Genomic DNA, 22,236 nt, shown 5'->3' on the forward strand with positions numbered 1-22,236 from the left:
TGGTGGAAGAGGGACAGAGGGGTAGGGGGAAGGGGGTGGGGTAGAGAGGGAAGGGGGTGGGGGAGAGAGGGATGGGTGGGAGAGGGGTGAGGAGAGGGAAACATAGAAACATAGAAATTAAGTGCAGGAGTAGGCCATTCGGCCCTTCGAGCCTGCACCACCATTCAATATGATCATGGCTGATCAATCAACTCAGTATCCTGTACCTGCCTTCTCTCCATACCCCCTGATCCCTTTAGCCACAAGGGCCACATCTAACTCCCTCTTAAATATAGCCAATGAACTGGCCTCAACTACCTTCTGTGCCAGTGAATTCCTGAATTTGAAACGTTTCTTTTAAGGAAAGTACGGAGCTAGTAATTTTTTTTTTACCAAAAGCTACAGAAGTCCTTAGATGCTTAGCCACATTAGGGTGGCTATCACTAACTGCACTAATCGTAGTTGTAGTTTTTTTCTTTTTCAACCTTTTACACGTTACTAATACAATTTTTTATTACCTTTTCTACCATAATATATTATATTTTGTATTTGGAATGGAATTATATATTTTATTTAGGGAGATATGTTCGGATGGAAAACAGACGAGACTTAATATTCATCTACCTGATGTTCGAGTATAAGGTAGGGTTGAGTGTGCTGAGCCATCTGCTCTAGCCACTCTAATCACAAGATGCAAGACGTGAATATGAAAATTGGGGGTGAAGGAATTAAATTCTGTAGCTGGAATGTTAAGGAAATTCATGAACCTATCAAGAGAGGCAAAGTGTTAGCTCATTTAAAATCATTGAAAACAGATATAATATTTCTCCAGGAGACATACCTTAAAAAGGAAGCACAACATAGATTGAAAGCAAAATGGACTGCTAAAGCGTACCACTCCTCATTCTCACATAAATCTAGAGGGGTTGCAATATTAATTCGTAAAGGTATACCCTTTAAACATATATCAACGATAGAAGATATTGAAGGCAGATATATTGTAATAATAGGGGAGTTATGCTAAAAAAAGGTGACTCTCCTTAATGTGTATGGACCAAATTTTGATAGCCCCCTGTTTTTTAAGAGAATACTTAACAATATGTACACAACAAAACTTAATAACCAGTGGAGACTTAAATTGTACATTGGATACTTATTTGGATAGATCATCAACTCAAAGAAAACTAAAATCTCAATCAAGTGAATTTCTAAACTCATATATTAATACTACCAACATTAAGGATGTTTGGAGAATTGAAAACCCATCGGGTCGAGAATATTCATTTTACTCACCAGTACATAAAACTTACTCAATGATAGACTATTTTTTAGTAGACTTAAAACTTATCCCATTTACCTGTAACTCGCAATATCATAATATCATAATCTCAGACCATGCTCCAATAACATTTATGATTAAACTAAACAGAATGGCAGAGACAGTCACAATGGAGACTTAATCCCCAAATCTTAAAAGAAAAGTTATGTAATGAATACCTCGTAAAACAGATTAATATGTTTTTTGAGGCTAATGATAGCCCTGAAATCTCTGCCTCCCTTCTTTGGGAAACATTTAAAGCATTTGTGTGAGGAGCATTAATCTCTTCCCAATCATTTCTTAACAAAGAGAATAGGGCCAAACAACAGAAATTTGAAATGGAAATAAGGCAATTAGACATAGAAAATGCAGCAGCACCATCCATGATAAAACACAATAAAATTGCAGTACTGCAATATAAATTAAACAAGATATACTCAGACCAAGTTATAAAACTTTATCAACATACAAAACAATTAAATTTTGAATTTGGTGATAAACCACAAAAACTATTGGCGCGACAACTTCGTAAACTGGACGGGGAAAAAACAATTTACAAAATTAGAACAGACAAGGGAGAAACATTAACACTGCCTAAAGATTTTTATGATAGATTTTTACAATACAGGTGCACAACCTTTTATCCGGAGTTCCGGAAACCGAAAAACTCCGAAAACCGGCCATTTTTTCCAGGATGTCGTCTGCACACCAAAGCTCGCGTTTGGCGCCAAACTTGACCCAAAACGACCCACGGTCAACCCTGGTACATATGACAATTAAACAATCTTTATTCTTTTAGAATTCAATTATACTTTTTAAGTATATAATTATTCCACTGCTAATACATAGTCATAGAGTGATACAGTGTGGAAACAGGCCCTTTGTCCCAACTTGTCCACACGGGCCAACATGTTCCATCTACAATAGTCCCACCTGCCAGCATTTGGTCCATATGTCTCCAAACCTGTCCAATCTATGTACCTGTCTAATCGACCATCTAACTGCTTCTTAAATGTTGGGATAGTCCCTGCCTCAACTACCTCCTCTAGCATCTAATTCCATACACCCACCATCCTTTGGGTGAAATAAGTTGCCCCTCAGATTCCTACTAAATCTTTTCCTCTTCATCTTAAACCTATGTCCTTGATCCACCTACTCTGGGCAAGAGACAAATGTAGAAAATTGTGAGGTTATCCACTTTGGTGTCAAGAACAAGGAGGCAGATTATTACCTCAATGGTGTCAGATTAGGAAAAAGTGAAAAAAGCTAATGGCATGTTGGCCTTCATAACGAGAAGATTTGAGTACAGGAGTAAAGAGGTCCTTCTGCAGTTGTACAGGGTCCTGGGAAGAAGGGTCTCGACCCGAAACGTCGCCTATTTCCTTTGCTCCATAGATGCTGCTTCACCCGCTGAGTTTCTCCAGCATTTTTGTCTACCTTCGATTTTCCAGCATCTGCAGTTCCTTCTTAAACACCACATCTGTAGTGTTGTATCCAGTTTTGGTCTCCTTATTTGAGGACAGACATCCTTGCTATTGAGGCATTGCAGCGTAGGTTCACGAGGTTAATCCCCAGGATGGCGGGACAGTCATATGAGGAACGATTGGAAAGACTGGGCTTGTATTCACTGGAATTTAGAAGGATGAGAGGATATCTTATAGAAACTAGGTGCAGGAAAATTGTTCCCAATGATGGGGGAGTGCAGAACAAGGGGCCACAGTTTAAGAGTAAAGGGCAGGCCATTTAAAACTGAGATGAGCAAAAAACGTTTTCACCCAGAGAGTTGTGAATTTGTGGAATTCTCTGCCACAGAAGGCAGTGGAGGCCAATTCACTGGATGGATTTAAAAGAGAGTTAGATAGAGGTCTAGGGGCTAGCGGAATCAAGGGATATGGGAGAAGGCAGGCACAGGTTACTGATTGTGGATGATGATCAGCCATGATCACAATGAAAGGCGGTGCAGGCTCGAAGGGCCACATTTTCTATTATTTCCACCTATTTTATATGTTTCCATGTTTCTATCTACATTTGACAATTATACACTTTTTACTCTCTCTTTACTGACATCTGTGGGTAAAGCCACTCCAATGTGTTCTTACCTGCTGTGTCTTTGAGCCCCAGCTGTCCACAGTCATTTCTCCCCCATGCGTAGACTGCACCCGATAGAGAGAGGGCAAAGCTGTGACTTTCCCCTGCAGTTATCTGGGCCACTGGGATCCCACGCAGACGCCTCACAATCTGTGGACTGGGCTGCTTCTTCAAGCTTGTTTTAATTCCCAGCTGCCCGTAAATGTTCTGTCCCCAGGAATAGACTGTACAATCTAAAGTGATCGAACAAAGCTTTCATTTAGAAATTCCAACAACAGGCGCAATAAGGAACACTTGGTTAAATACTTGATTGTACAACGAGATTGGCGTTACCTTGAGAAAGAGCCAGGGAGTGGGAATGGCCGCATCGAACCTGAACAATAGGACCTTCAAGTTGCGTCACCTTCCTGCAGGTAAATTACAAATATTTTTCCAAATCTCCAATAAGGTGCGGTGCATGTGCATGATAGTGTCAATCACTTAAGGGTGATGGAAGAATTACTCGTCATTGTACACCTGAAGATCGCGAAAGCTGAGGTTTGTGGGAACAAGATAAAGAGGGGTCCATGTGCACTTCCTCAAAAATAATCTCCTGCACCCCGTGTACCCAATGTGGCCTCATGCACATCAGCGGGACCAAGCGTACACTCAGCAACTGTTTCGCTGAACACTTGCGCTCAGTCCGCCAAAGCCCAGGTTGTGGTCACACCCTAACTAGAAGAACAGCACCTCAAATTCCACTTGGGTAGCTTACAATCCAACGATGTGAACACTGGATTCTCCAATTTTAGTCATCGTCTAACAAACCCCCTTTGTTTGTGATTGTGGATGATCTCCCTTTTATCCTCCACACCCACTTCTTTCTACCCACTACTCCCCCGTGTCCCACCTGCACTTGCACCTATTTCTCCCCTTTCTCCCTTCCAATAACATTCTCCACAGTTTGCAACTCTTCAACCAGTCTAATTCACACCTTCTGCCTTATTCTCTGGCCTTTGTTCCAAACATCTGCTTATCGGTCGACCGACTTCCACTCCCCCCCACCTGCATCCATCTATTACCTGCCACGTTTTGTCCTAACTCCCCACTCTCTCAGCTTCCTTTACCCCCTCTATAATCAATCTGAAGAAGGCTTCCGACCTGAATCATCACCTATTTAGTATGCTGTTTAATTCTATTATTCTATTATGTAATTATACAAGTACTTAGAACATGGATTCTTAAACGTTTTCATCCCGTTTACCCCTGGCAACTTTAATAGCACATAACAATGTTATTTCACTTATTTATGAACCACTAATGATGAACAGATACCGGTATACCAGAACCGAACTAAACACAGTCAGTCAATGAGAAAAAATATGTACAAATCCAGAATCAACAAATTTACCCCCTGGGTAGGCGAAATTTACCCCAAGTTGGGAAACCTTGACATAGAATATCTAAAATGCTGTGGAAATAGGTCATTCCTGGATAAAAGATGGCTTTTTTTTTAAAACTCATGTCAGTAAGTCCATTTCTCCATAATTCGGGAAATACACATCGAAAGTCACTTGATATGATAAAATCGTATTGTAATGAATGATATCAAAACCTTTTTTCCACAGAATGGAAATAACAAATGCAAGAGGAACGAACTTTAGGGTGAGAGGAGAAAAGTTTAAAGGAGATGTGCAGGGCAAGTTTTTTTTAAATAGGCCAGTGAGTGTTGGTGTGGTGGTTGAGGCAGATGTGGAGGTGGCATTTAAGAGTCTGTTAAGTAGGCATATGGATATGCAGGGCATGGAGGGGTATGGATTATGTGCTAGGTTGGTCCTGCAATTATGTTTAGCACATAAGGGCCCTTCACTGTGCTGTGCTGTTCGATGTTCTAAATGCTCATAAAACTGATAAGAAAGAACAATTATTAAAAGTGGAGAGAGGGCAATGAAACTAGTTCTGCTATTCACAGGGAATTGCGTGTATGTACACATACATACATATCTACGCTCATCAGAGTCTTCATAGGTTCATAAGTTATAAGAGCAGCATTAGGCCATTCAGCCCATCAAGTCTACTCCGCCATTGAATCATGGCTGATCTATCTTTCCCTCTCAACCCCATTCTCCGGCCTTCTCCCCATAACACCTAACACCCGTACTAATCAGCTTTGAGTTTAATAATATTATGGCGAGGAGGTGTCTGTATGTCATATGCTCATAACCTGGTGACGGCGTGTATAATCTAGGAGATATTTAGTTGGGGCAATATGACAACACACCTCAGGCATCTAGCCATCTAGTGTTTGGTTAGCAGTGAGCATGTGACATTCACGTTGCCTTTCGGACTAGACACAATACCTTGGTTGAGAAACAAATTCCTGGCACTCCCCGCTGCCCAGCTGGCCATCGTTCCCAGCTCCCCAGGCAAAGACAGATCCATCTTCACAAAGAGCCAGTGTATGGCGCCATCCACAGGCCACCTGGACAACTGTCCGTGTATTTAGAGCCTCGACTTGCCCTGTAAAATAAACGGCAGAGATATGTCACGTGCGTGCATTATTCACAATTAAAATTACAGTGGCCACGGAACAAATAACCAAATAAATCAAACTGGCACTGTGAGGCTGTGCCACTGTTGTTGGTGACTCCAGAGACTTAACTAATTCCATATTACTTGCTTCCATTGCCCCAACGATAGGCCGATCCACTGAAAGACGAGGCATAAGAGACTGAAGGTCTCGACCCAAAATGTCATCCATTCCTTCTATCCAGAGATGCTGCATTTCCCGCTGAGTTACTCCAGCATTTTGTGTCTATCTTAGGCACAAGAGACTGTGGTGCTGGGATCTGGATCAACAAACAATCTGAAATCAGTCCTAATTCCACCCGAAATGTCGACCAATCCTTTCCACCCACTGATGCTGCTTGACCCACTCAGTTCCTCCAGCAGATTGTCAATCCACTGAAAGAGCTGATTTATTTTGTGTTAATTTCAATTATAAACTTTATTCAGAATAAAAAATATATACAAAACAAAACAAAAACTATGCAAAGAAACACTTTTTGTTTTATACATTTTACATGAATTCTTGGATTTCCTTTTCTTACCTTTAAAACTCCAGAACAACTAATTTCCCTCTACTTTCAAACTTCTGAATGGTCAATTCAATGATGCTTTACCGTGACATGTAGCTATGTTACAAAACTTACCTTCAGCGGCGCTGCAGTTCTGCCACTGGCCGTGTGCACGACTTTGCCGCTTTTGAGGGGGGGTGGGGGGGGCGGCGGGATTAAAATGGCGTTTTCTACTACCTGTCAGAGGCGGATTTCCTCGGGCTGCTAGCTGTCGAAGAAAAATCGTTCCGACGTCCGTTCCTGATTTGTTTTTTTTTGGTCGCAAGACAATTTAATGATTTGATTAAAATAAAAAGCGACTCCTTATTTATTATTTAAAAAAATATTTTTATTAGAAGTAAACATATTATAAAGTATTGTTACATATTATAGTAAAAAAAACTTTTCATATACATCAATCATACATTATTAAAATTTTCAATTGTCGATTAATTCTGCTTCTAGTGTTTTTTTTTATATAGATAGAAAAAGAGAAAGAGAGAAAACATTTTACAAATATCAAAAAACAGAAAAGGTGGAATGAATTACTTATAATACGTCATTGGAGATAGGTTCGTAGATTATAAAGTATAACTTTTCATCTAATCCTGAGTTCAAGTTTCAGTTGGGTTTTCGTGCTGGGCCAATCTATGCCTTCAGATAGTTAATGAATGGAGCCCATATTTTAACAAAAAGTTCTTGTTTGTCCATTAAGACAAGTCTAATTCTTTCTAGATGTAGGGTCTCCGACATTTCCAAAATCCACATTTTAATTGTGGGGGTTATAGGGCCTTTCCAAAATTTTAATATTAATTTTTTCCCGGTTATTATACTGTAGTCGAGGAAGTTTCTTTGGCTTGTTGTGAGTGTTAAACTTTGTTCTGATATTCCAAGTATTATTAATTTTGTGGCTGGATCCAGTTTAGTATTAATAACTTCTGAAATTATTTCAAAAATATCAGTCCAGAAATTTTTAATTTTTATACAATTTGCAAAAGTATGTGTTAAATTGGCCTCTAGATGTAGACATTTATCACAAATAGGAGAAATATGTGGGAAGATTCTATTCAGTTTTATTTTGCAGTAGTGTAATCTGTGTAAGACTTTAAATTGTATTAAAGCATGTCTGGCATTTAACGAGCATTGATGTATATGTTGTAAACATTCGTCCCACATATCTTTCGTTATAGGATGACCTAATTCATTTTCCCATGTGTATCTATATGGTTCCATCGGTGGCACCTCATTGTTTAGGAGGGTGTTATAAATATAAGCTATTAATTTTTCAGTGTTAGGATGCTTATTCAAACATTCATCAAGGATTTCTGGTTCCCTAGTCCTGTAAACTTGTGTATTAACCATATAACCATATAACAATTACAGCACGGAAACAGGCCATCTCGACCCTTCTAGTCCGTGCCGAACACATAATCTCCCCAAGTCCCATATACCTGCGCTCAGACCATAACCCTCCATTCCTTTCCCATCCATATAACTATCTAATTTATTTTTAAATGATAAAAACGAACCTGCCTCCACCACCTTCACTGGAAGCTCATTCCACACAGCTACCACTCTCTGAGTAAAGAAGTTCCCCCTCATGTTACCCCTAAACTTCAGTCCCTTAATTCTCAAGTCATGTCCCCTTGTTTGAATCTTCCCTACTCTCAGTGGGAAAAGCTTTTCCACGTCAACTCTGTCTATCCCTCTCATCATTTTAAAAACCTCTATCAAGTCCCCCCTTAACCTTCTGCGCTCCAAAGAATAAAGCCCTAACTTGTTCAACCTTTCTCTGTAACTTAGTTGCTGAAACCCAGGCAACATTCTAGTAAATCTCCTCTGTACTCTCTCTATTTTGTTGACATCCTTCCTATAATTAGTCGACCAAATTTGTACACCATACTCCAGAATTGGCCTCACCAATGCCTTGTACAATTTTAACATTACATCCCAACTTCTATACTCAATGCTCTGATTTATAAAGGCCAGCACACCAAAAGCTTTCTTTACCACCCTATCTACATGAGATTCCACTTTCAGGGAACTATGCACAGTTATTCCCAGATCCCTCTGTTCACCTACATTTTTCAATTCCCTACCATTTACCATGTACGTCCTATTTTGATTTGTCCTGCCAAGATGTAGCACCTCACACTTATCAGCATTAAACTCCATCTGCCATCTTTCAGCCCACTCTTCCAACTGGCATAAATGTCTCTGTAGACTTTAAAACTCTACTTCATTACCCGCAACCCCACCTATTTTAGTATCATCTGCATACTTACTAATCCAATTTACCACGCCATCGTCCAGATCATTGATGTACATGACAAACAACAGTGGACCCAACACAGATCCCTGTGGCACCCCACTCGTCACTGGCCTCCAACCTGACAAACAACCATCCACCATTACTCTCTGGCATCTCCCATTCAGCCACTGTTGAATCCATCTTGCTACTCCACCATTAATACCCAACCATTGAACCTTCTTAACCAACCTTCCATGAGGAACCTTGTCAAAGGCCTTACTGAAGTCCATATACACAACATCCACTGCTTTACCCTCATCAATTTCCCGAGTAACATCTTCAAAAAATTCAAGAAGATTAGTTAAACATGACCTTCCAGGCACAAATCCATGTTGACTGTTCCTAATCAGACCCTGTTTATCCAGATGCTTATATATATTATCTCTAAGTATTCTTTCCATTAATTTGCCCACCACTGACGTCAAACTAACAGGTCTATAATTGCTAGGTTTACTCTTAGACCCCTTTTTAAACAATGGAACAACATGCGCAGTACGCCAATCCTCCGGCACTATTCCCGTTTCTAATGACATTTGAAATATTTCTGCCATAGCCCCTGCTATTTCTACACTAACTTCCCTCAATGTCCTTGGGAATATCCTGTCCGGACCTGGAGACTTATCCACTTTTATATTTCTCAAAAGTGTCAGTACTTCCTCTTCTTTGATCCTCATAGTTTCCATAGCTACTCTACTTGTTTCCCTATTAGATTTAACATAATCTCTAATTTGTAGATCTGAAAAAATTATTTGAGTGCAGTCCATGATTCTGTTGTAACTCTTGAAATGAAAGATAGATGCCTTTCCTATAAAGATGTCCAATCTTTTTAATTCCATAATTTTTCCATTGTGTGAAACCTTTATCCAATATAGATGGCTTGAATAAAGGATTATTTACAATGGGAAGGCATAGTGGTATATTATTCAATTTTAAAGCTTTTTTAAATTGTTTCCAAATTCGTATTCCACTATGTATTATAGGGTTTTCCTCACAGGTTTTTTTGTGCAGTTTTTTGGGAGCAAATATAATCGGACCAATTTCAAAAGATAAACAGTCTTCCCTTTCCATCCTTAACCAATCTGGTTGTTGATCCATTTCTTCCAGCCAGAAATTCATGTTTTTAACAAACAAGATACAAACTTAAAGCATAAGTTTGGGGTTCAGTATTGATGTGGATAGAGAACTGGCTGGCAGACAGGAAGCAAAGAGTAGGAGTAAACGGGTCCTTTTCAGAATGGCAGGCAGTGGCTAGTGGGGTACCACAAGGCTCAGTGCTGGGACCCCAGCTATTTACAATATATATTAATGATCTGGATGAGGGAATTGAATGCAACATCTCCAAGTTTGCAGATGACACGAAGCTGGGGGGCAGTGTTAGCTGTGAGGAGGATGCTAGGTGACTTGGATAGGTTGGGTGAGTGGGCAAATGCATGGCAGATGCAGTATAATGTGAATAAATGTGAGGTTATCCACTTTGGTGGCAAAAACAGGAAAGTAGACTATTATCTGAATGGTGGCCGATTAGGAAAAGGGGAGATGCAACGAGACCTGGGTGTCATGGCACACCAGTCATTGAAAGTATGAATGCAGGTGCAGCAGGCAGTGAAGAAAGCGAATGGTATGTTAGCATTCATAGCAAAAGAATTTGAGTATAAGAGCAGGGAGGTTCTACTGCAGTCGTACACTATAACCATCGCGGCCTCTCCTCTCTTCTCCCCTGCAGAGACCACACATAGAAACATAGAAATTAGGTGCAGGAGTAGGCCATTCGGCCCTTCGAGCCTGCACCGCCATTCAATATGATCATGGCTGATCATCCAACTCAGTATCCCGTACCTGCCTTCTCTCCATACCCTCTGATCCCCTTAGCCACAAGGGCCGCATCTAACTCCCTCTTAAATATAGCCAATGAACTGGCCTCGACTACCCTCTGTGGCAGAGAGTTCCAGAGATTCACCACTCTGTGTGAAAAAATTTCTTCTCATCTCGGTTTTAAAGGATTTCCCCCTTATCCTTAAGCTGTGACCCCTTGTCCTGGACTTCCCCAACATCGGGAGCAATCTTCCTGCATCTAGCCTGTCCAACCCCTTAAGAATTTTGTAAGTTTCTATAAGATCCCCTCTCAATCTCCTAAATTCTAGAGAGTATAAACCAAGTCTATCCAGTCTTTCTTCATAAGACAGTCCTGACATCCCAGGATTCAGTCTGGTGAACCTTCTCTGCACTCCCTCTATGGCAATAATGTCCTTCCTCAGATTTGTAGACCAAAACTGTACGCAATACTCCACGTGTGGTCTCACCAAGACCCTGTACAACTGCAGTAGAACCTCCCTGAACCACCCTGCCCCCCAGCTTAGTGTCATCCGCAAACTTGGAGATATTGCCTTCAATTCCCTCATCCAGATCATTAATATATATTATAAATAGCTGGGGTCCCAGCACTGAGCCTTGCGGTACCCCACTAGTCACTGCCTGCTATTGTGAAAAGGACCCGTTTACTCCTACTCTTTGCTTCCTGTTTGCCAGCCAGTTCTCTATCCACATCAATACTGAACCCCCAATGCCGTGTGCTTTAAGTTTGTATACTAATCTCTTATGTGGGACCTTGTCGAAAGCCTTCTGGAAGTCCAGATACACCACATCTACTGGTTCTCCCCTATCCACGCTACTAGTTACATCTTCGAAGAATTCTATAAGATTCGTCAGACATGATTTACCTTTTGTAAATTCATGCTGACTTTGTCCAATGATTTCACCACTTTCCAAATGTGCTGCTATCCCATCTTTAATAACTGACTCTAGCAGTTTTCCCACTACCGATGTTAGACTAACTGGTCTGTAATTCCCCGTTTTCTCTCTCCCTCCCTTCTTAAAAAGTGGGGTTACGTTTGCTACCCGCCAATCCTCAGGAACTACTCCAGAATCTAAAGAGTTTAGAAAGATTATTACTAATGCATCCACTATTTCTGGAGCTACTTCCTTAAGTACTCTGGGATGCAGCCTATCTGGCCCTGGGGATTTATCGGCCTTTAATCCATTCAATTTACCCAACACCACTTCCCGGCTAACCTGGATTTCACTCAATTCCTCCAACTCCTTTGACCCACGGTCCCCTGCTATTTGCGGCAGATTATTTATGTCTTCCTTAGTGAAGACGGAACCAAAGTAGTTATTCAATTGGTCCGCCATATCCTTGTTCCCCATGATCAACTCACCTGTTTCTGACTGCAAGGGACCTACATTTGTTTTAACTAATCTCTTTCTTTTCACATATCTATAAAAACTTTTGCAGTCAGTTTTTATGTTCCCTGCCAGTTTTCTTTCATAATCTATTTTTCCTTTCCTAATTAAGCCCTTTGTCCTCCTCTGCTGGTCTCTGAATTTCTCCCAGTCCTCCGGTATGCTGCTTTTTCTGGCTAATTTGTACGCCTCATCCTTCGCTTTGATACTATCCCTGATTTCCCTTGTTATCCACGGATGCACTACCTTCCCTGATTTATTCTTTTGCCAAACTGGGATGAACAATTTTTGTAGTTCATCCATGCAGTCTTTAAATGTCTTCCATTGCATATCCACCGTCAACCCTTTTAGAATTAATTGCCAGTCAATCTTGGCCAATTCACGTCTCATACCCTCAAAGTTACCTTTCTTTAAGTTCAGAACCATTGTTTCTGAATTAACAATATCACTCTCCATCCTAATGAAGAACTCAACCATATTATGGTCACTCTTGCCCAAGGGGGCACGTACAACAAGACTGCTAACTAACCCTTCCTCATTATTCAATACCCAGTCTAAAATAGCCTGCTCTCTCGTTGGTTCCTCTACATGTTGATTTAGATAACTATCCCGCATACATTCCAAGAAATCCTCTTCCTCAGCACCCCTGCCAATTTGATTCACACAATCTATATGTAGATTGAAGTCACCCATTATAACTGTTTTGTCTTTGTCGCACGCATTTCTAATTTCCTGTTTGATACCATCTCCAACTTCACTACTACTGTTAGGTGGCCTCTACACAACACCCACCAGCGTTTTCTGCCCCTTAGTGTTTCGCAGCTCTACCCATACCGATTCCACATCCTCCAAACTAATGGTCTTCCTTTCCATTGCGTTAATCTCCTTTCTAATCAGCAACGCTACCCCACCTCCTTTTCCTTTCTCTCTATCCTTCCTGAATATTGAATATCCCTGGATGTTCAGCTCCCAGCCTTGGTCACCCTGGAGCCATGTCTCCGTGATCCCAACTATATCATAGTCATTAATAGCTATCTGCACATTCAACTCATCCACCTTATTACGAATGCTCCTTGCATTGAGACACAAAGCCTTCAGGCTTGTTTTTACAACACTCTTACCCCTTATACAATTATGTTGAAAAGTGGCCCTTTCTGATTTTTGTCCTGGTTTTGTCTGCCTGCCACTTTTACTTTTCACCTTGCTACCTATTGCTTCTACCCTCATTTTACACCCCTCTGTCTCTACACTCACACATTTAAGAAACCCTTTCCCTTTAACTCCATCCTCCACTATCCCATTCGACACCCCACCCCCCCTTATTCAATTTAAAACCACCCGTGCAGCAGTGGCAAACCTGCCTGCCAGAATGCTGGTCCCCCACCTGTTAAGATGCAATCCGTCCCTTTTGTACAGTTCCCCCTTACCCCAAAACAGATCCCAGTGATCTAAGAATCTAAATCCCTGCCCCGTGCACCAGTTCCTCAGCCACACGTTCAGGTCCCGTATCTCCCTGTTCCTGCTCTCGCCAGCACGAGGAACTGGAAGCAAACCGGAGATAACAACCCTGGAGGTCCTGCTTTTCAGCATTTTTCCGAGCTCTCTAAAGTCACGCTGCAGAATATTCATCCCCTTCTTTCCGACATCGTTTGTGCCGACATGCACTACCACTTCCGGATGATCACCATCGCCCTTGAGGATTTTCTGCACTCTGTCCGTGACATCCTGGATCCTGGCACCAGGAAGGCAGCACACCATCCTCGCATCCCGTCTGTTGCCGCAGAAACCCCTGTCGGTACCTCTCACAATGGAGTCTCCCACTACAATGGCGTTGCCTGCCTTAGGCCTTTTTGGTTTTGGCTCAACAGCCCTATTCGCATCACAAGCCAGTTCGTCGCCCAGTGTAAACACCTCTTCTGTCCCGACAGCTTCTAAGTGGGTGAACCTGTTCACAAGAGGAACAACACCCGGGGTCGTTGGCATTCCATGCTTCCCTCCCGTTCTCACTGTCTCCCACCTTCTCTCTTCCAGTACCTTAGGTGTAACAATCGTACTGTAGGACTTGTCGAGGAACGACTCCGTTTCTCGGACGAACCGGAGGTCATCCACTTGCTTCTCCAGTTCCCCAACACGGCCCTTCAGGGGCTCCACCTGGATGCACTTCTCGCATTTGTAGCAGCCAGAGGCACTAGCAGTGTCCTTGACCTCCCACATACTGCAAGCATCGCACTGAATCAGCTTGCCTGACATTTCCTTCTTTCGTCTCCTCGCCAAAGACTCACACTTTTCTCACAGGGCACTTCCCTCACTCACTGCCGCTCGCAAAGAGCAGTCTTGCTTAAATTGACTGATAAATTGCCTGATTTACCAATTTACAAACCAAATTCCTGTTTTCAACTGTTTTCCCAGCACTGACTCACTTCTCTCCTCCCACTTGGGCTAGAGCCAATCAGTCGTATCTCTTGCTTAGCTCCTGCTGCTGTTGCTCCCAAATCTACAGCAGTTCTGAGTCAAGTCTGCCTGTCCTTGGCACCTACTTTAACTGTTTTCACTTCTCTCCTCCCACTTGGGCTAGAGCCAATCAGTCGTATCTCTTGCTAAACTCCTGCTGCTGTTGCTCCCAAATCTACAGCAGTTCTCACCTGGTGTATTGCGTACAGTTTTGGTCTCTTAATCTGAGGAAAGACATTCTTGCCATAGAGGGGGTACGGGGAAGGTCCACCAGACTGATTCCTGGGATGGCTGGACTTTCATATGAAGAAAGGCGGATAGACTCGGCTTGTACTCGCTAGAATTCAGAAGATTGAGGGGGGATCTTATAGAAACTTACAAAATTCTTAAGGGGTTGGACAGGCTAGATGCAGGAAGATCATTCCCGATGTTGGGGAAGTCTAGTACTAGGGGTTACAGTTTAAGGATAAGAGGGAAGTCTTTTAGGACCAAGATGAGAAAATCATTTTTTACGCAGAGAGTGGTGAATCTGTGGAATTCTCTGCCACAGAAGGTAGTTGAGGCCAGTTAATTGGCTATATTTAAGAGGGAGTTAGATGTGGCCCTTGTGGCTAAAAGGATTAGGGGGTATGGAGAGAATGGAGGTACAGGATACTGAGTTGGATGATCAATAAGGCCTACTCCTGCACCTATTTTCTATGTTTCTAATATGGACTGCCCAGAAATAAAACAAGAAATTTGGCAAAGCCAAACCTCCATTTATCTTTGACTTACATAAATGTTTTTTACTTATTCTATGATTCTTATAATCCCAAATAAAACTTGTAACAATGGAATCGACTTTTTTGAAAAAAAAATTGGGATATATATCGGGATTAATCGCAATAGGTACAATAGTTGCGGTAAGAAGATCATTTTTATAGCATTAATTATACCAAGCATTGAAATGGGAAGTGTTTTCCAGTACTGAACATTCATGTGTAGTTTATTCAGTAAGGGTGTGAAATGTAGTTTAAATAAAGAGCTATATGTCTTAGTTACATAGATTACTAAGTATTTAAGTTTATCTTTAACTATTTTAAACGGGGATTGTTGTAATGTATGTAAATTGAGTTTTATTATTGGAATGATTTCGCTTTTATTCCAATTAATTCTATATCCTGAAAACTGACCAAATTGAGTTATTAAATTTAATAGATTTGGAATACTAGTTTCTAACTTTGTAATATATATTAGTACATCAGCTGCATATAAATAAATGTTATTCCTTGTGTCTCTAGTGTTGTGGGGATAGTGAACATCCTTGTCTACAGCCTCTAGAGAGATTAAATTTAGTTGATAACATTTGGTTTGTTAATATTCTAGCTGTTGGGTTAGAGTATAACAATTTAACCCGTATACAATACTTCTCTCCCAATTGAAATTTTTCCATCACCGAAAATATATATGGCCATTCTACCTGGTAAAAAGCGACTTCTAACGCCCTCAACACCTACAACATGACGGATCGCATGAACGGGACAAAGCAACGGGTAAGTAGTTTATTTTACATATAAATTTGCTTCTTGGGATGGCTGTCATCAAATTTTACGTTGCGAAAATGTGATTTGGGCCCCATACGAACCGCAGTGTTTTTCCTGCTGATATGGGGTTCAAATTCACCGCAACCGCAACGTTCCAATCGATCGTGTTCCAGAAAAACCCAATTGCAAGATGATTTAAATGCTCTTTTATTTTGGACAATCATGTCATAAGAGCATCTAAATCGTCTATATTTTGTGTTATTGTCTACCCATAGTCAATATTTTTATACTAAATATCAGTTTTAGTCCCATGTATTGTGCAAAAGAAATTAAAAAATGATTATATTGAGTGGATGTTTCTAGATCAATTTATGGGAATTAAACATCAAATTCCTTCCATCTGGCATATGAATTCATGACAGTGAGATTTAAAAATCATGTTATATAGTGAATTCTTGTGTGAATGGGATTAGTTTGTTATTTGGATACTTAGGCTATTTAAAAAAAATCATTTTCTTAAGAAATGGAATCTACAGGACATTCTTAATGGGGAAAGTAGTGGGCAGAAAGGCATGTCATGCATGGTTTGAAGAGCAAAACCTTGTAGTTTACAATGCCAAAATTGAAAAGGTGAGGAAAAACAGTGTACAGAGTTGCTTATTGGTTACGATCTGAGGAGTATGATGATGCTACTGATTATGATATGCCAATGTACCAGCTAGCAACTGATCTTCTCCATAAAGACTTGGTCTACTGCTAGAAATTGTGATTTATTTACCTATCTGTTACGGGCTTACAGCATACAATACATTAATATTAAAGTTCTGATCTTGACAAAATCACATTTTTGACTTTTCAAGGCAGTCTGGGTGTTTATTACTATTTCCGTCACAACGGTCAATTTTGTAATTGACTGCAATTAGGTAATTAACTAATTATATGCTTTAATTTCAGGCCATCCAAGTTTTATATTTGTTTCAGAATGCTTCAATCTACAATAACTGAAAATGTCATTCAGTTCTCTTAATTTTTAAGAAAGTTATAGGCTTTTGATTGTCCTTGATCACAGCTTTTGTGTTAAGTCAATGCAAAAGCAATAGGGAACAAGATGCTAATTTCCGAGTATGAAAATGACCATAACTTTTTTAATACTGAAGATATGAAAGTGAATTAGGTGTCAAATTAAACTTCTTTTTATGCTTTATCTGATGGGATAAATTGCAGACTTGATTTTAAAAATCTCAAAATGTTGTAACATTGCTATAACATGTCGGTACAGTGAAATGTTTTGTTTTGCATACAACTCCGTAAAATCATACAGCAGTATTACTGTGTGCTATAGTATTAATATATATATATATTTTTATTATATTTTTTCTAAATACACAGGTGTCACCACGTTCTGGCACCAACAAAGCTACAAGAGTTCACTGAACAGTCCCATCTAGTGCCTGCCGCCGTCTGTGGCAGCAGCTCCTCTCCCGGCGGGTCCTGCCTTCCTTCTCGGCAGCCCCTTCACACTGGATCTGCCCATCATTCTTGGCGGCTCCCCCTCCAAGTAACACTCGATGGCCCTGCCCCTTCCCCGACTGCCCTGCTCCCTCCTCACTATCGGTGGTGTACATAGGGGCCGTTTATGCTCTCGACGGTCCCTGGCTCTCCGTGGGTTGACCCATCAACGCCGGTGGCTCAGGGCCGAGTTCAGCGTCCATGGAGGGCGAGATGGGCCTGCCGGGCGGGTCCTCCATCCTTGGTGAGTGAGTCCTGGGTTCACGGCGGGCAAGGGCTTGAGGCCTGCTGGAGGGTTTGGCCCTGCTCGCTGGGATATCACTGGCGCACAGGTCTGTCCTCCCATAAGCTAGTAATGTAGTCCTGATCTTACAACCTACTTAATTGCGGACATTGGACTTTTTCTCTGGAACTGTAATGCTACGATGCTGAAGACTATATTCTGCACTCTTATTATTTTCTGTTCTTTCTTCCTGTTGTGTTTGGCTTGATTGCATTCACGTGTAATTATCTGATTTGATTGGATAGTACGCAAAATAAAACCCTTTGCTGTATCTCGGTAAATAGGGCAATAATAAGCAAATACCAAAATTAAATAATATTTGTGAGGCTGCTGTTGGCAGTAAGACCCTTCTGTTGAGTACATAATCTATATTACTAAAAGTCTGCTCTTGACCGGTTTTGGCTTTCTGTGCTGCGATTTCTGAGAGTACGCCGCCACCTACGGCTGTCATTTTTCGCCACCTCGCTCAGAGCCCCCCTCCGCCGCATGTGTGCCGAGGATTTTTCCCGTCGATGGAAATTGACAGAGATATTAATGTTTTTACAAAATCCCCCATTCTCTCTGCTGCCCCTGCTGGAGGGAGGGGGAGGGACTATAAAACCAGGAAGTGGTGTGCCTCAATCAGTCTCTGCAAGTGGTGTGCCTCAATCAGTCTCTGCAAGTGGTGTGCCTCAATCAGTCTCTGCAAGTGGTGTGCCTCAATCAGAGCTCTGAATGACACTGACAAATGTCTACAGCACTCTGAGTACCCTTAATTTGGTTTGAAAATGAAAATATGTTTAGAGATTTAAAAAAAGCACTGCCTGCAAATGGTTGTTTGGGTTTGGGTTGAAGTAAAAATGCACTCTCTCTTCCCCCCCCCCCCCCCCTCTCCTCTCCACTCCCCCCCCTCTCTTCTCACCTACCCCTCTCCTCTCACCCATCCCTCTCCTCTCCCCCCTCTCTCTCTCCTCCTTTTCTCCCCCTCCTCCCCTCCATCCCCTCCTGCACCGTCCCTCCCCTAAATCCCCCTCCCCTCCACACACCCCTACCCCCTTCCCTCCACACACCCCTACCCCTCCCAGCTCCCCACCTCTCCCCCGCCCCTCATCTCACCCCCCTCTCTCCTCCCCCCCCCCCCCTCTCTCTCTTTCTCTCTCTCTCCCCCCTCCTCCCCTCCATTAGCATGAGTGTGGGGGGGGGGGGGTAGTTAGTGTGTGACGCAGCATGCCGCCTCCCCCTCCCCCCACAACCGCACGTTGGGGTAACAGACCCAACGGGTCTGCACTTGGTCTAGTATGAATTAAAGTTCAAGCCGATGGTTCAGTTTCCAGTGCAATGGATTGGAGTCTGGTGTGAAAGGATCAACACTGCCTGAATGGAAGGTTTTGCTATCAAGGAGAGGGCATAACTGAGAATGTGCAGTTCAACACTGGCATCAGCTCATAATAACCAGTAGCTGAACACAAGTAGTTTAGTTTAGTTTAAAGATACAGTATAGAAACAGGCCCTTCTGCCCACCAAATCCATGTTGACCATTGATTACCCTTTCGCACTAGTTGCATGTTATTCCACTTTCTCATCCACTCCCCAGGCACTCGGTAACATTTATAGATGCCAATTAACCTAGATCCCACACATCTTTGGGATGATGGAATAAACCTCAACACCCAGAGGAAACACACACTGTTACAGGGAGAACATTCAAACTCCACACAGACAGCACTAGAGATGAGGATCAAACCTGGGTCTCCGTCGTTGTGAGGCAGCAGCTCTACCGCTGCACCACTGTGCCGTCTTGTTGAGTTGAGTGAGCACAAAAATGTGTGGGAATACAGGGCCAAACATAAAAGTGTTGGAGGAAGTCGGTGGTCCATTTCCCACCACAGATGCTGCCGAACCCACTGAGTTCCTCCAGTACTTTGTTTTTCTCAGGAAATAATTAGATACCTCAATTGACGCAGTCTTGAAAAAACTGCCAATATAATCAAAGACTGATCCCACCCTGCTCTTTTCTTCTCGCTGCTCCAGTTGGACAAATGGTACAGAAGCTTGAAAGCACGCACCATCACACCCAGGAGCAGCTTCTTCCCCGCTGTTATCAGGCTTCTGAACGGTCCTTCCATAAACTGTGGTACTGTCCGATTCACCTCTTCGCCCTTGTTGGCAATGGGCTTTGTCTATGGAACTGATGTGCTACTATGCGAATAACTATATTCTGCACTCTGTATCTTTCCCTTAGCTCTACCTATTGTACTTATGTTTGTCTTGATTGTATTTGTGTATAGTATTATCTGATTTAATTGAATAACATTTAAAATTTCACTGTACTTCGGTACACTTGGCAGTAATAAATCAAAATGGAAATAAGGCAATAAAATCTGGACACACAAGAGGCTGCAGATGGTCGAAATAAAATGCTCAGTTTACTTAAGAAACTCAGCGGGTCAGGCAGCATCTGTGGAGGGAAATGGACAGACGACTTTCCGTTAACTTACCTTTCTTCAGACAGGCAGTTATTTGTATTAGCCAGCATCTGCAGTTATTTGTTTCTATCTCTGTTACTGAACGTGTTCTTAAAAGAAACTCAAAGCGCTGGAGTAACGGAGAGGGTCAGGCAGAATCTCTGGAGAACACGGATAGGTAATGTTTGGGGTCGGGGCCCTTCTTCAAACCGAAGGGTCTCGACCCGAATTGTCTCCAGTGCTGCTGCTGCTGCTGCTGCTGCCTGACCGCTGAGTTACTCCAGCGCTTTGTGTATTGTTTGGTAAACCAGCAGCTGTATTCTCCAAGGACTGATACACTCTGGAAATCGAAACTGTTCTACAAATAAACAACCTGCTGGAGAGCAAAAACGGGAAACGAAACTTATTTTTCCACTGCGTCGTTCGAGTTGGACAGAGAGGAAAGGGGCGGTCTGTGCAGTTAAAGTGGATGAACCGTATTTAATTATCAATATGGAGTACTTTATCTTGCATTAAATTGTCATGGATTTCTACCTGGAGCTCTCTTCTTGGAAATATGTTGAATATATATAATTATATATGTAAATAATTGGAATATATTCAATATTGTTTATATATATATATTAAATTGCAAGTGGAGATCTGTAATAAAAACTAAAAAGGCTGTTAAAAAAACCCGAGACAGCATCTGTAGATGAAGAACAGAAAATCTAATATAGGAGTCTCCTCTGAACTGGGGGAAAGGAGAGTAAAACAGCAAAGACACAGCGACTGCATTTGCTGGAATCTTGAGCAAAGAGCAAAGTGCGTTTGAACCGAGACTTTTCGATTGATCGATTGATTTAGCATGGAAGAACCACCGAGTGGATCATCCCGTTCACACTATAGTTCCATGTTATTCCACCTTCGCATCCACTCCCTACACACTGGGGACAGTTTACAGAGGGCCAATTAACCTACAAACTCTTCGTCTGAAGAAGGGTCCCGACCTGAAAGGTGTCGTGGGTTTAACTGAGAAAAATAATCTTGGTCCAAACAGAATGAGGTTCAAGACTGACGACACAAGGAACTGCAGATGCTGGAATCTTGATCAAACCACAAAAAAAGTGCTGGAGGAACTCGGTGGGCCAGGCAGCATCTGTGGAGGGAGATGGACACAGACAACGTTTCACGTCTGGACCCTTCTTCGGACTTGTAAGCTCCCCCACCCCCTCACCTGTATCCATCTATCGCCGCCAGACTTTGTCTCACCGCCCCAACCGCCCCTTCCCCCTTCCAGCTTTCTCTCTCCCACGACAATAAGCCTGACCCGAAACATCCTCCACAGATGCTGCCTGACCCACCGAGTCACACCAGCGGCTTTGGAGAGTTTGGATCAGAAATCATTGAAACTCCACGAAGATGCCAGATCCCTCGCCTCGCTCTCCCACTGTGAATGAGGATCAGTGGCAATGCTTACCCAAGGCACACTTGCCCGCTTTCCTCCCGAGCTGCCCGCTATCGTTCTCTCCGCAAGTGTACACCTTGCCGTCGGTGTGAAGCAACACGCAGTGTCCGGCCCCGCACGAAACCTCCTTCACCGGTCGGTCCCGTAGACATTCCAGCTCGGTGGGTTCAGAGATGTCTCGGTTATCCCCGCTGCCCAGCAGCGCTTCCCGAACAGACGCTCCCTCGCCCCAGCACAGCATCCTCGCCTCTAGTCCCTGCTCACTCTCACTCCGTCTCTGGGAAACGCACCAGTGTCATGACCAGAAGTAGCGGATCTTGCCCCTCCCATCGCCCCACCTCTCCGCCTTGCTAGTGCCTCCCTCCGTGCCCATTGACACCAATCACCCACTGCCCGTCTACTAATTCCACCCATCACTCTCCCTGCTCCTTCTGCCCATCAACTCTCTCACTCCTTTTTTTTAAATAAACTCGTCCTGCAAGTCTCCTTTACATTTCTTCCCTCTCAGCTGAAGTATTTGACATTTCCACTCTGGGAAAAGGACTCAG

At 42.5% G+C, this 22,236-nt stretch overlaps 1 protein-coding gene across 1 annotated transcript in view; it reads right to left on the reverse strand.

Annotated features, from left to right (window-relative positions):
• Nucleotides 1-21,990, reverse strand: part of LOC116978422 (probable E3 ubiquitin-protein ligase HERC3) — a 36,984-nt gene extending 14,994 nt beyond the window's left edge. The window contains exons 1-4 of the mRNA XM_033029583.1: nt 21,701-21,990; nt 5,725-5,884; nt 3,719-3,792; nt 3,397-3,618 (exon numbers count right to left, since the gene is read on the reverse strand). Of these exons, the coding sequence (XP_032885474.1) occupies nt 3,397-3,618; nt 3,719-3,792; nt 5,725-5,884; nt 21,701-21,929 (685 nt within the window). The 5' untranslated portion in view covers nt 21,930-21,990. The remainder of the gene's footprint in view (nt 1-3,396; nt 3,619-3,718; nt 3,793-5,724; nt 5,885-21,700) is intronic.
• Nucleotides 21,991-22,236: the final 246 nt, after the last annotated feature.

Source organism: Amblyraja radiata, chromosome 1 (genome assembly GCF_010909765.2).
Source record: "Amblyraja radiata isolate CabotCenter1 chromosome 1, sAmbRad1.1.pri, whole genome shotgun sequence".
NCBI lineage: Eukaryota > Metazoa > Chordata > Chondrichthyes > Rajiformes > Rajidae > Amblyraja > Amblyraja radiata.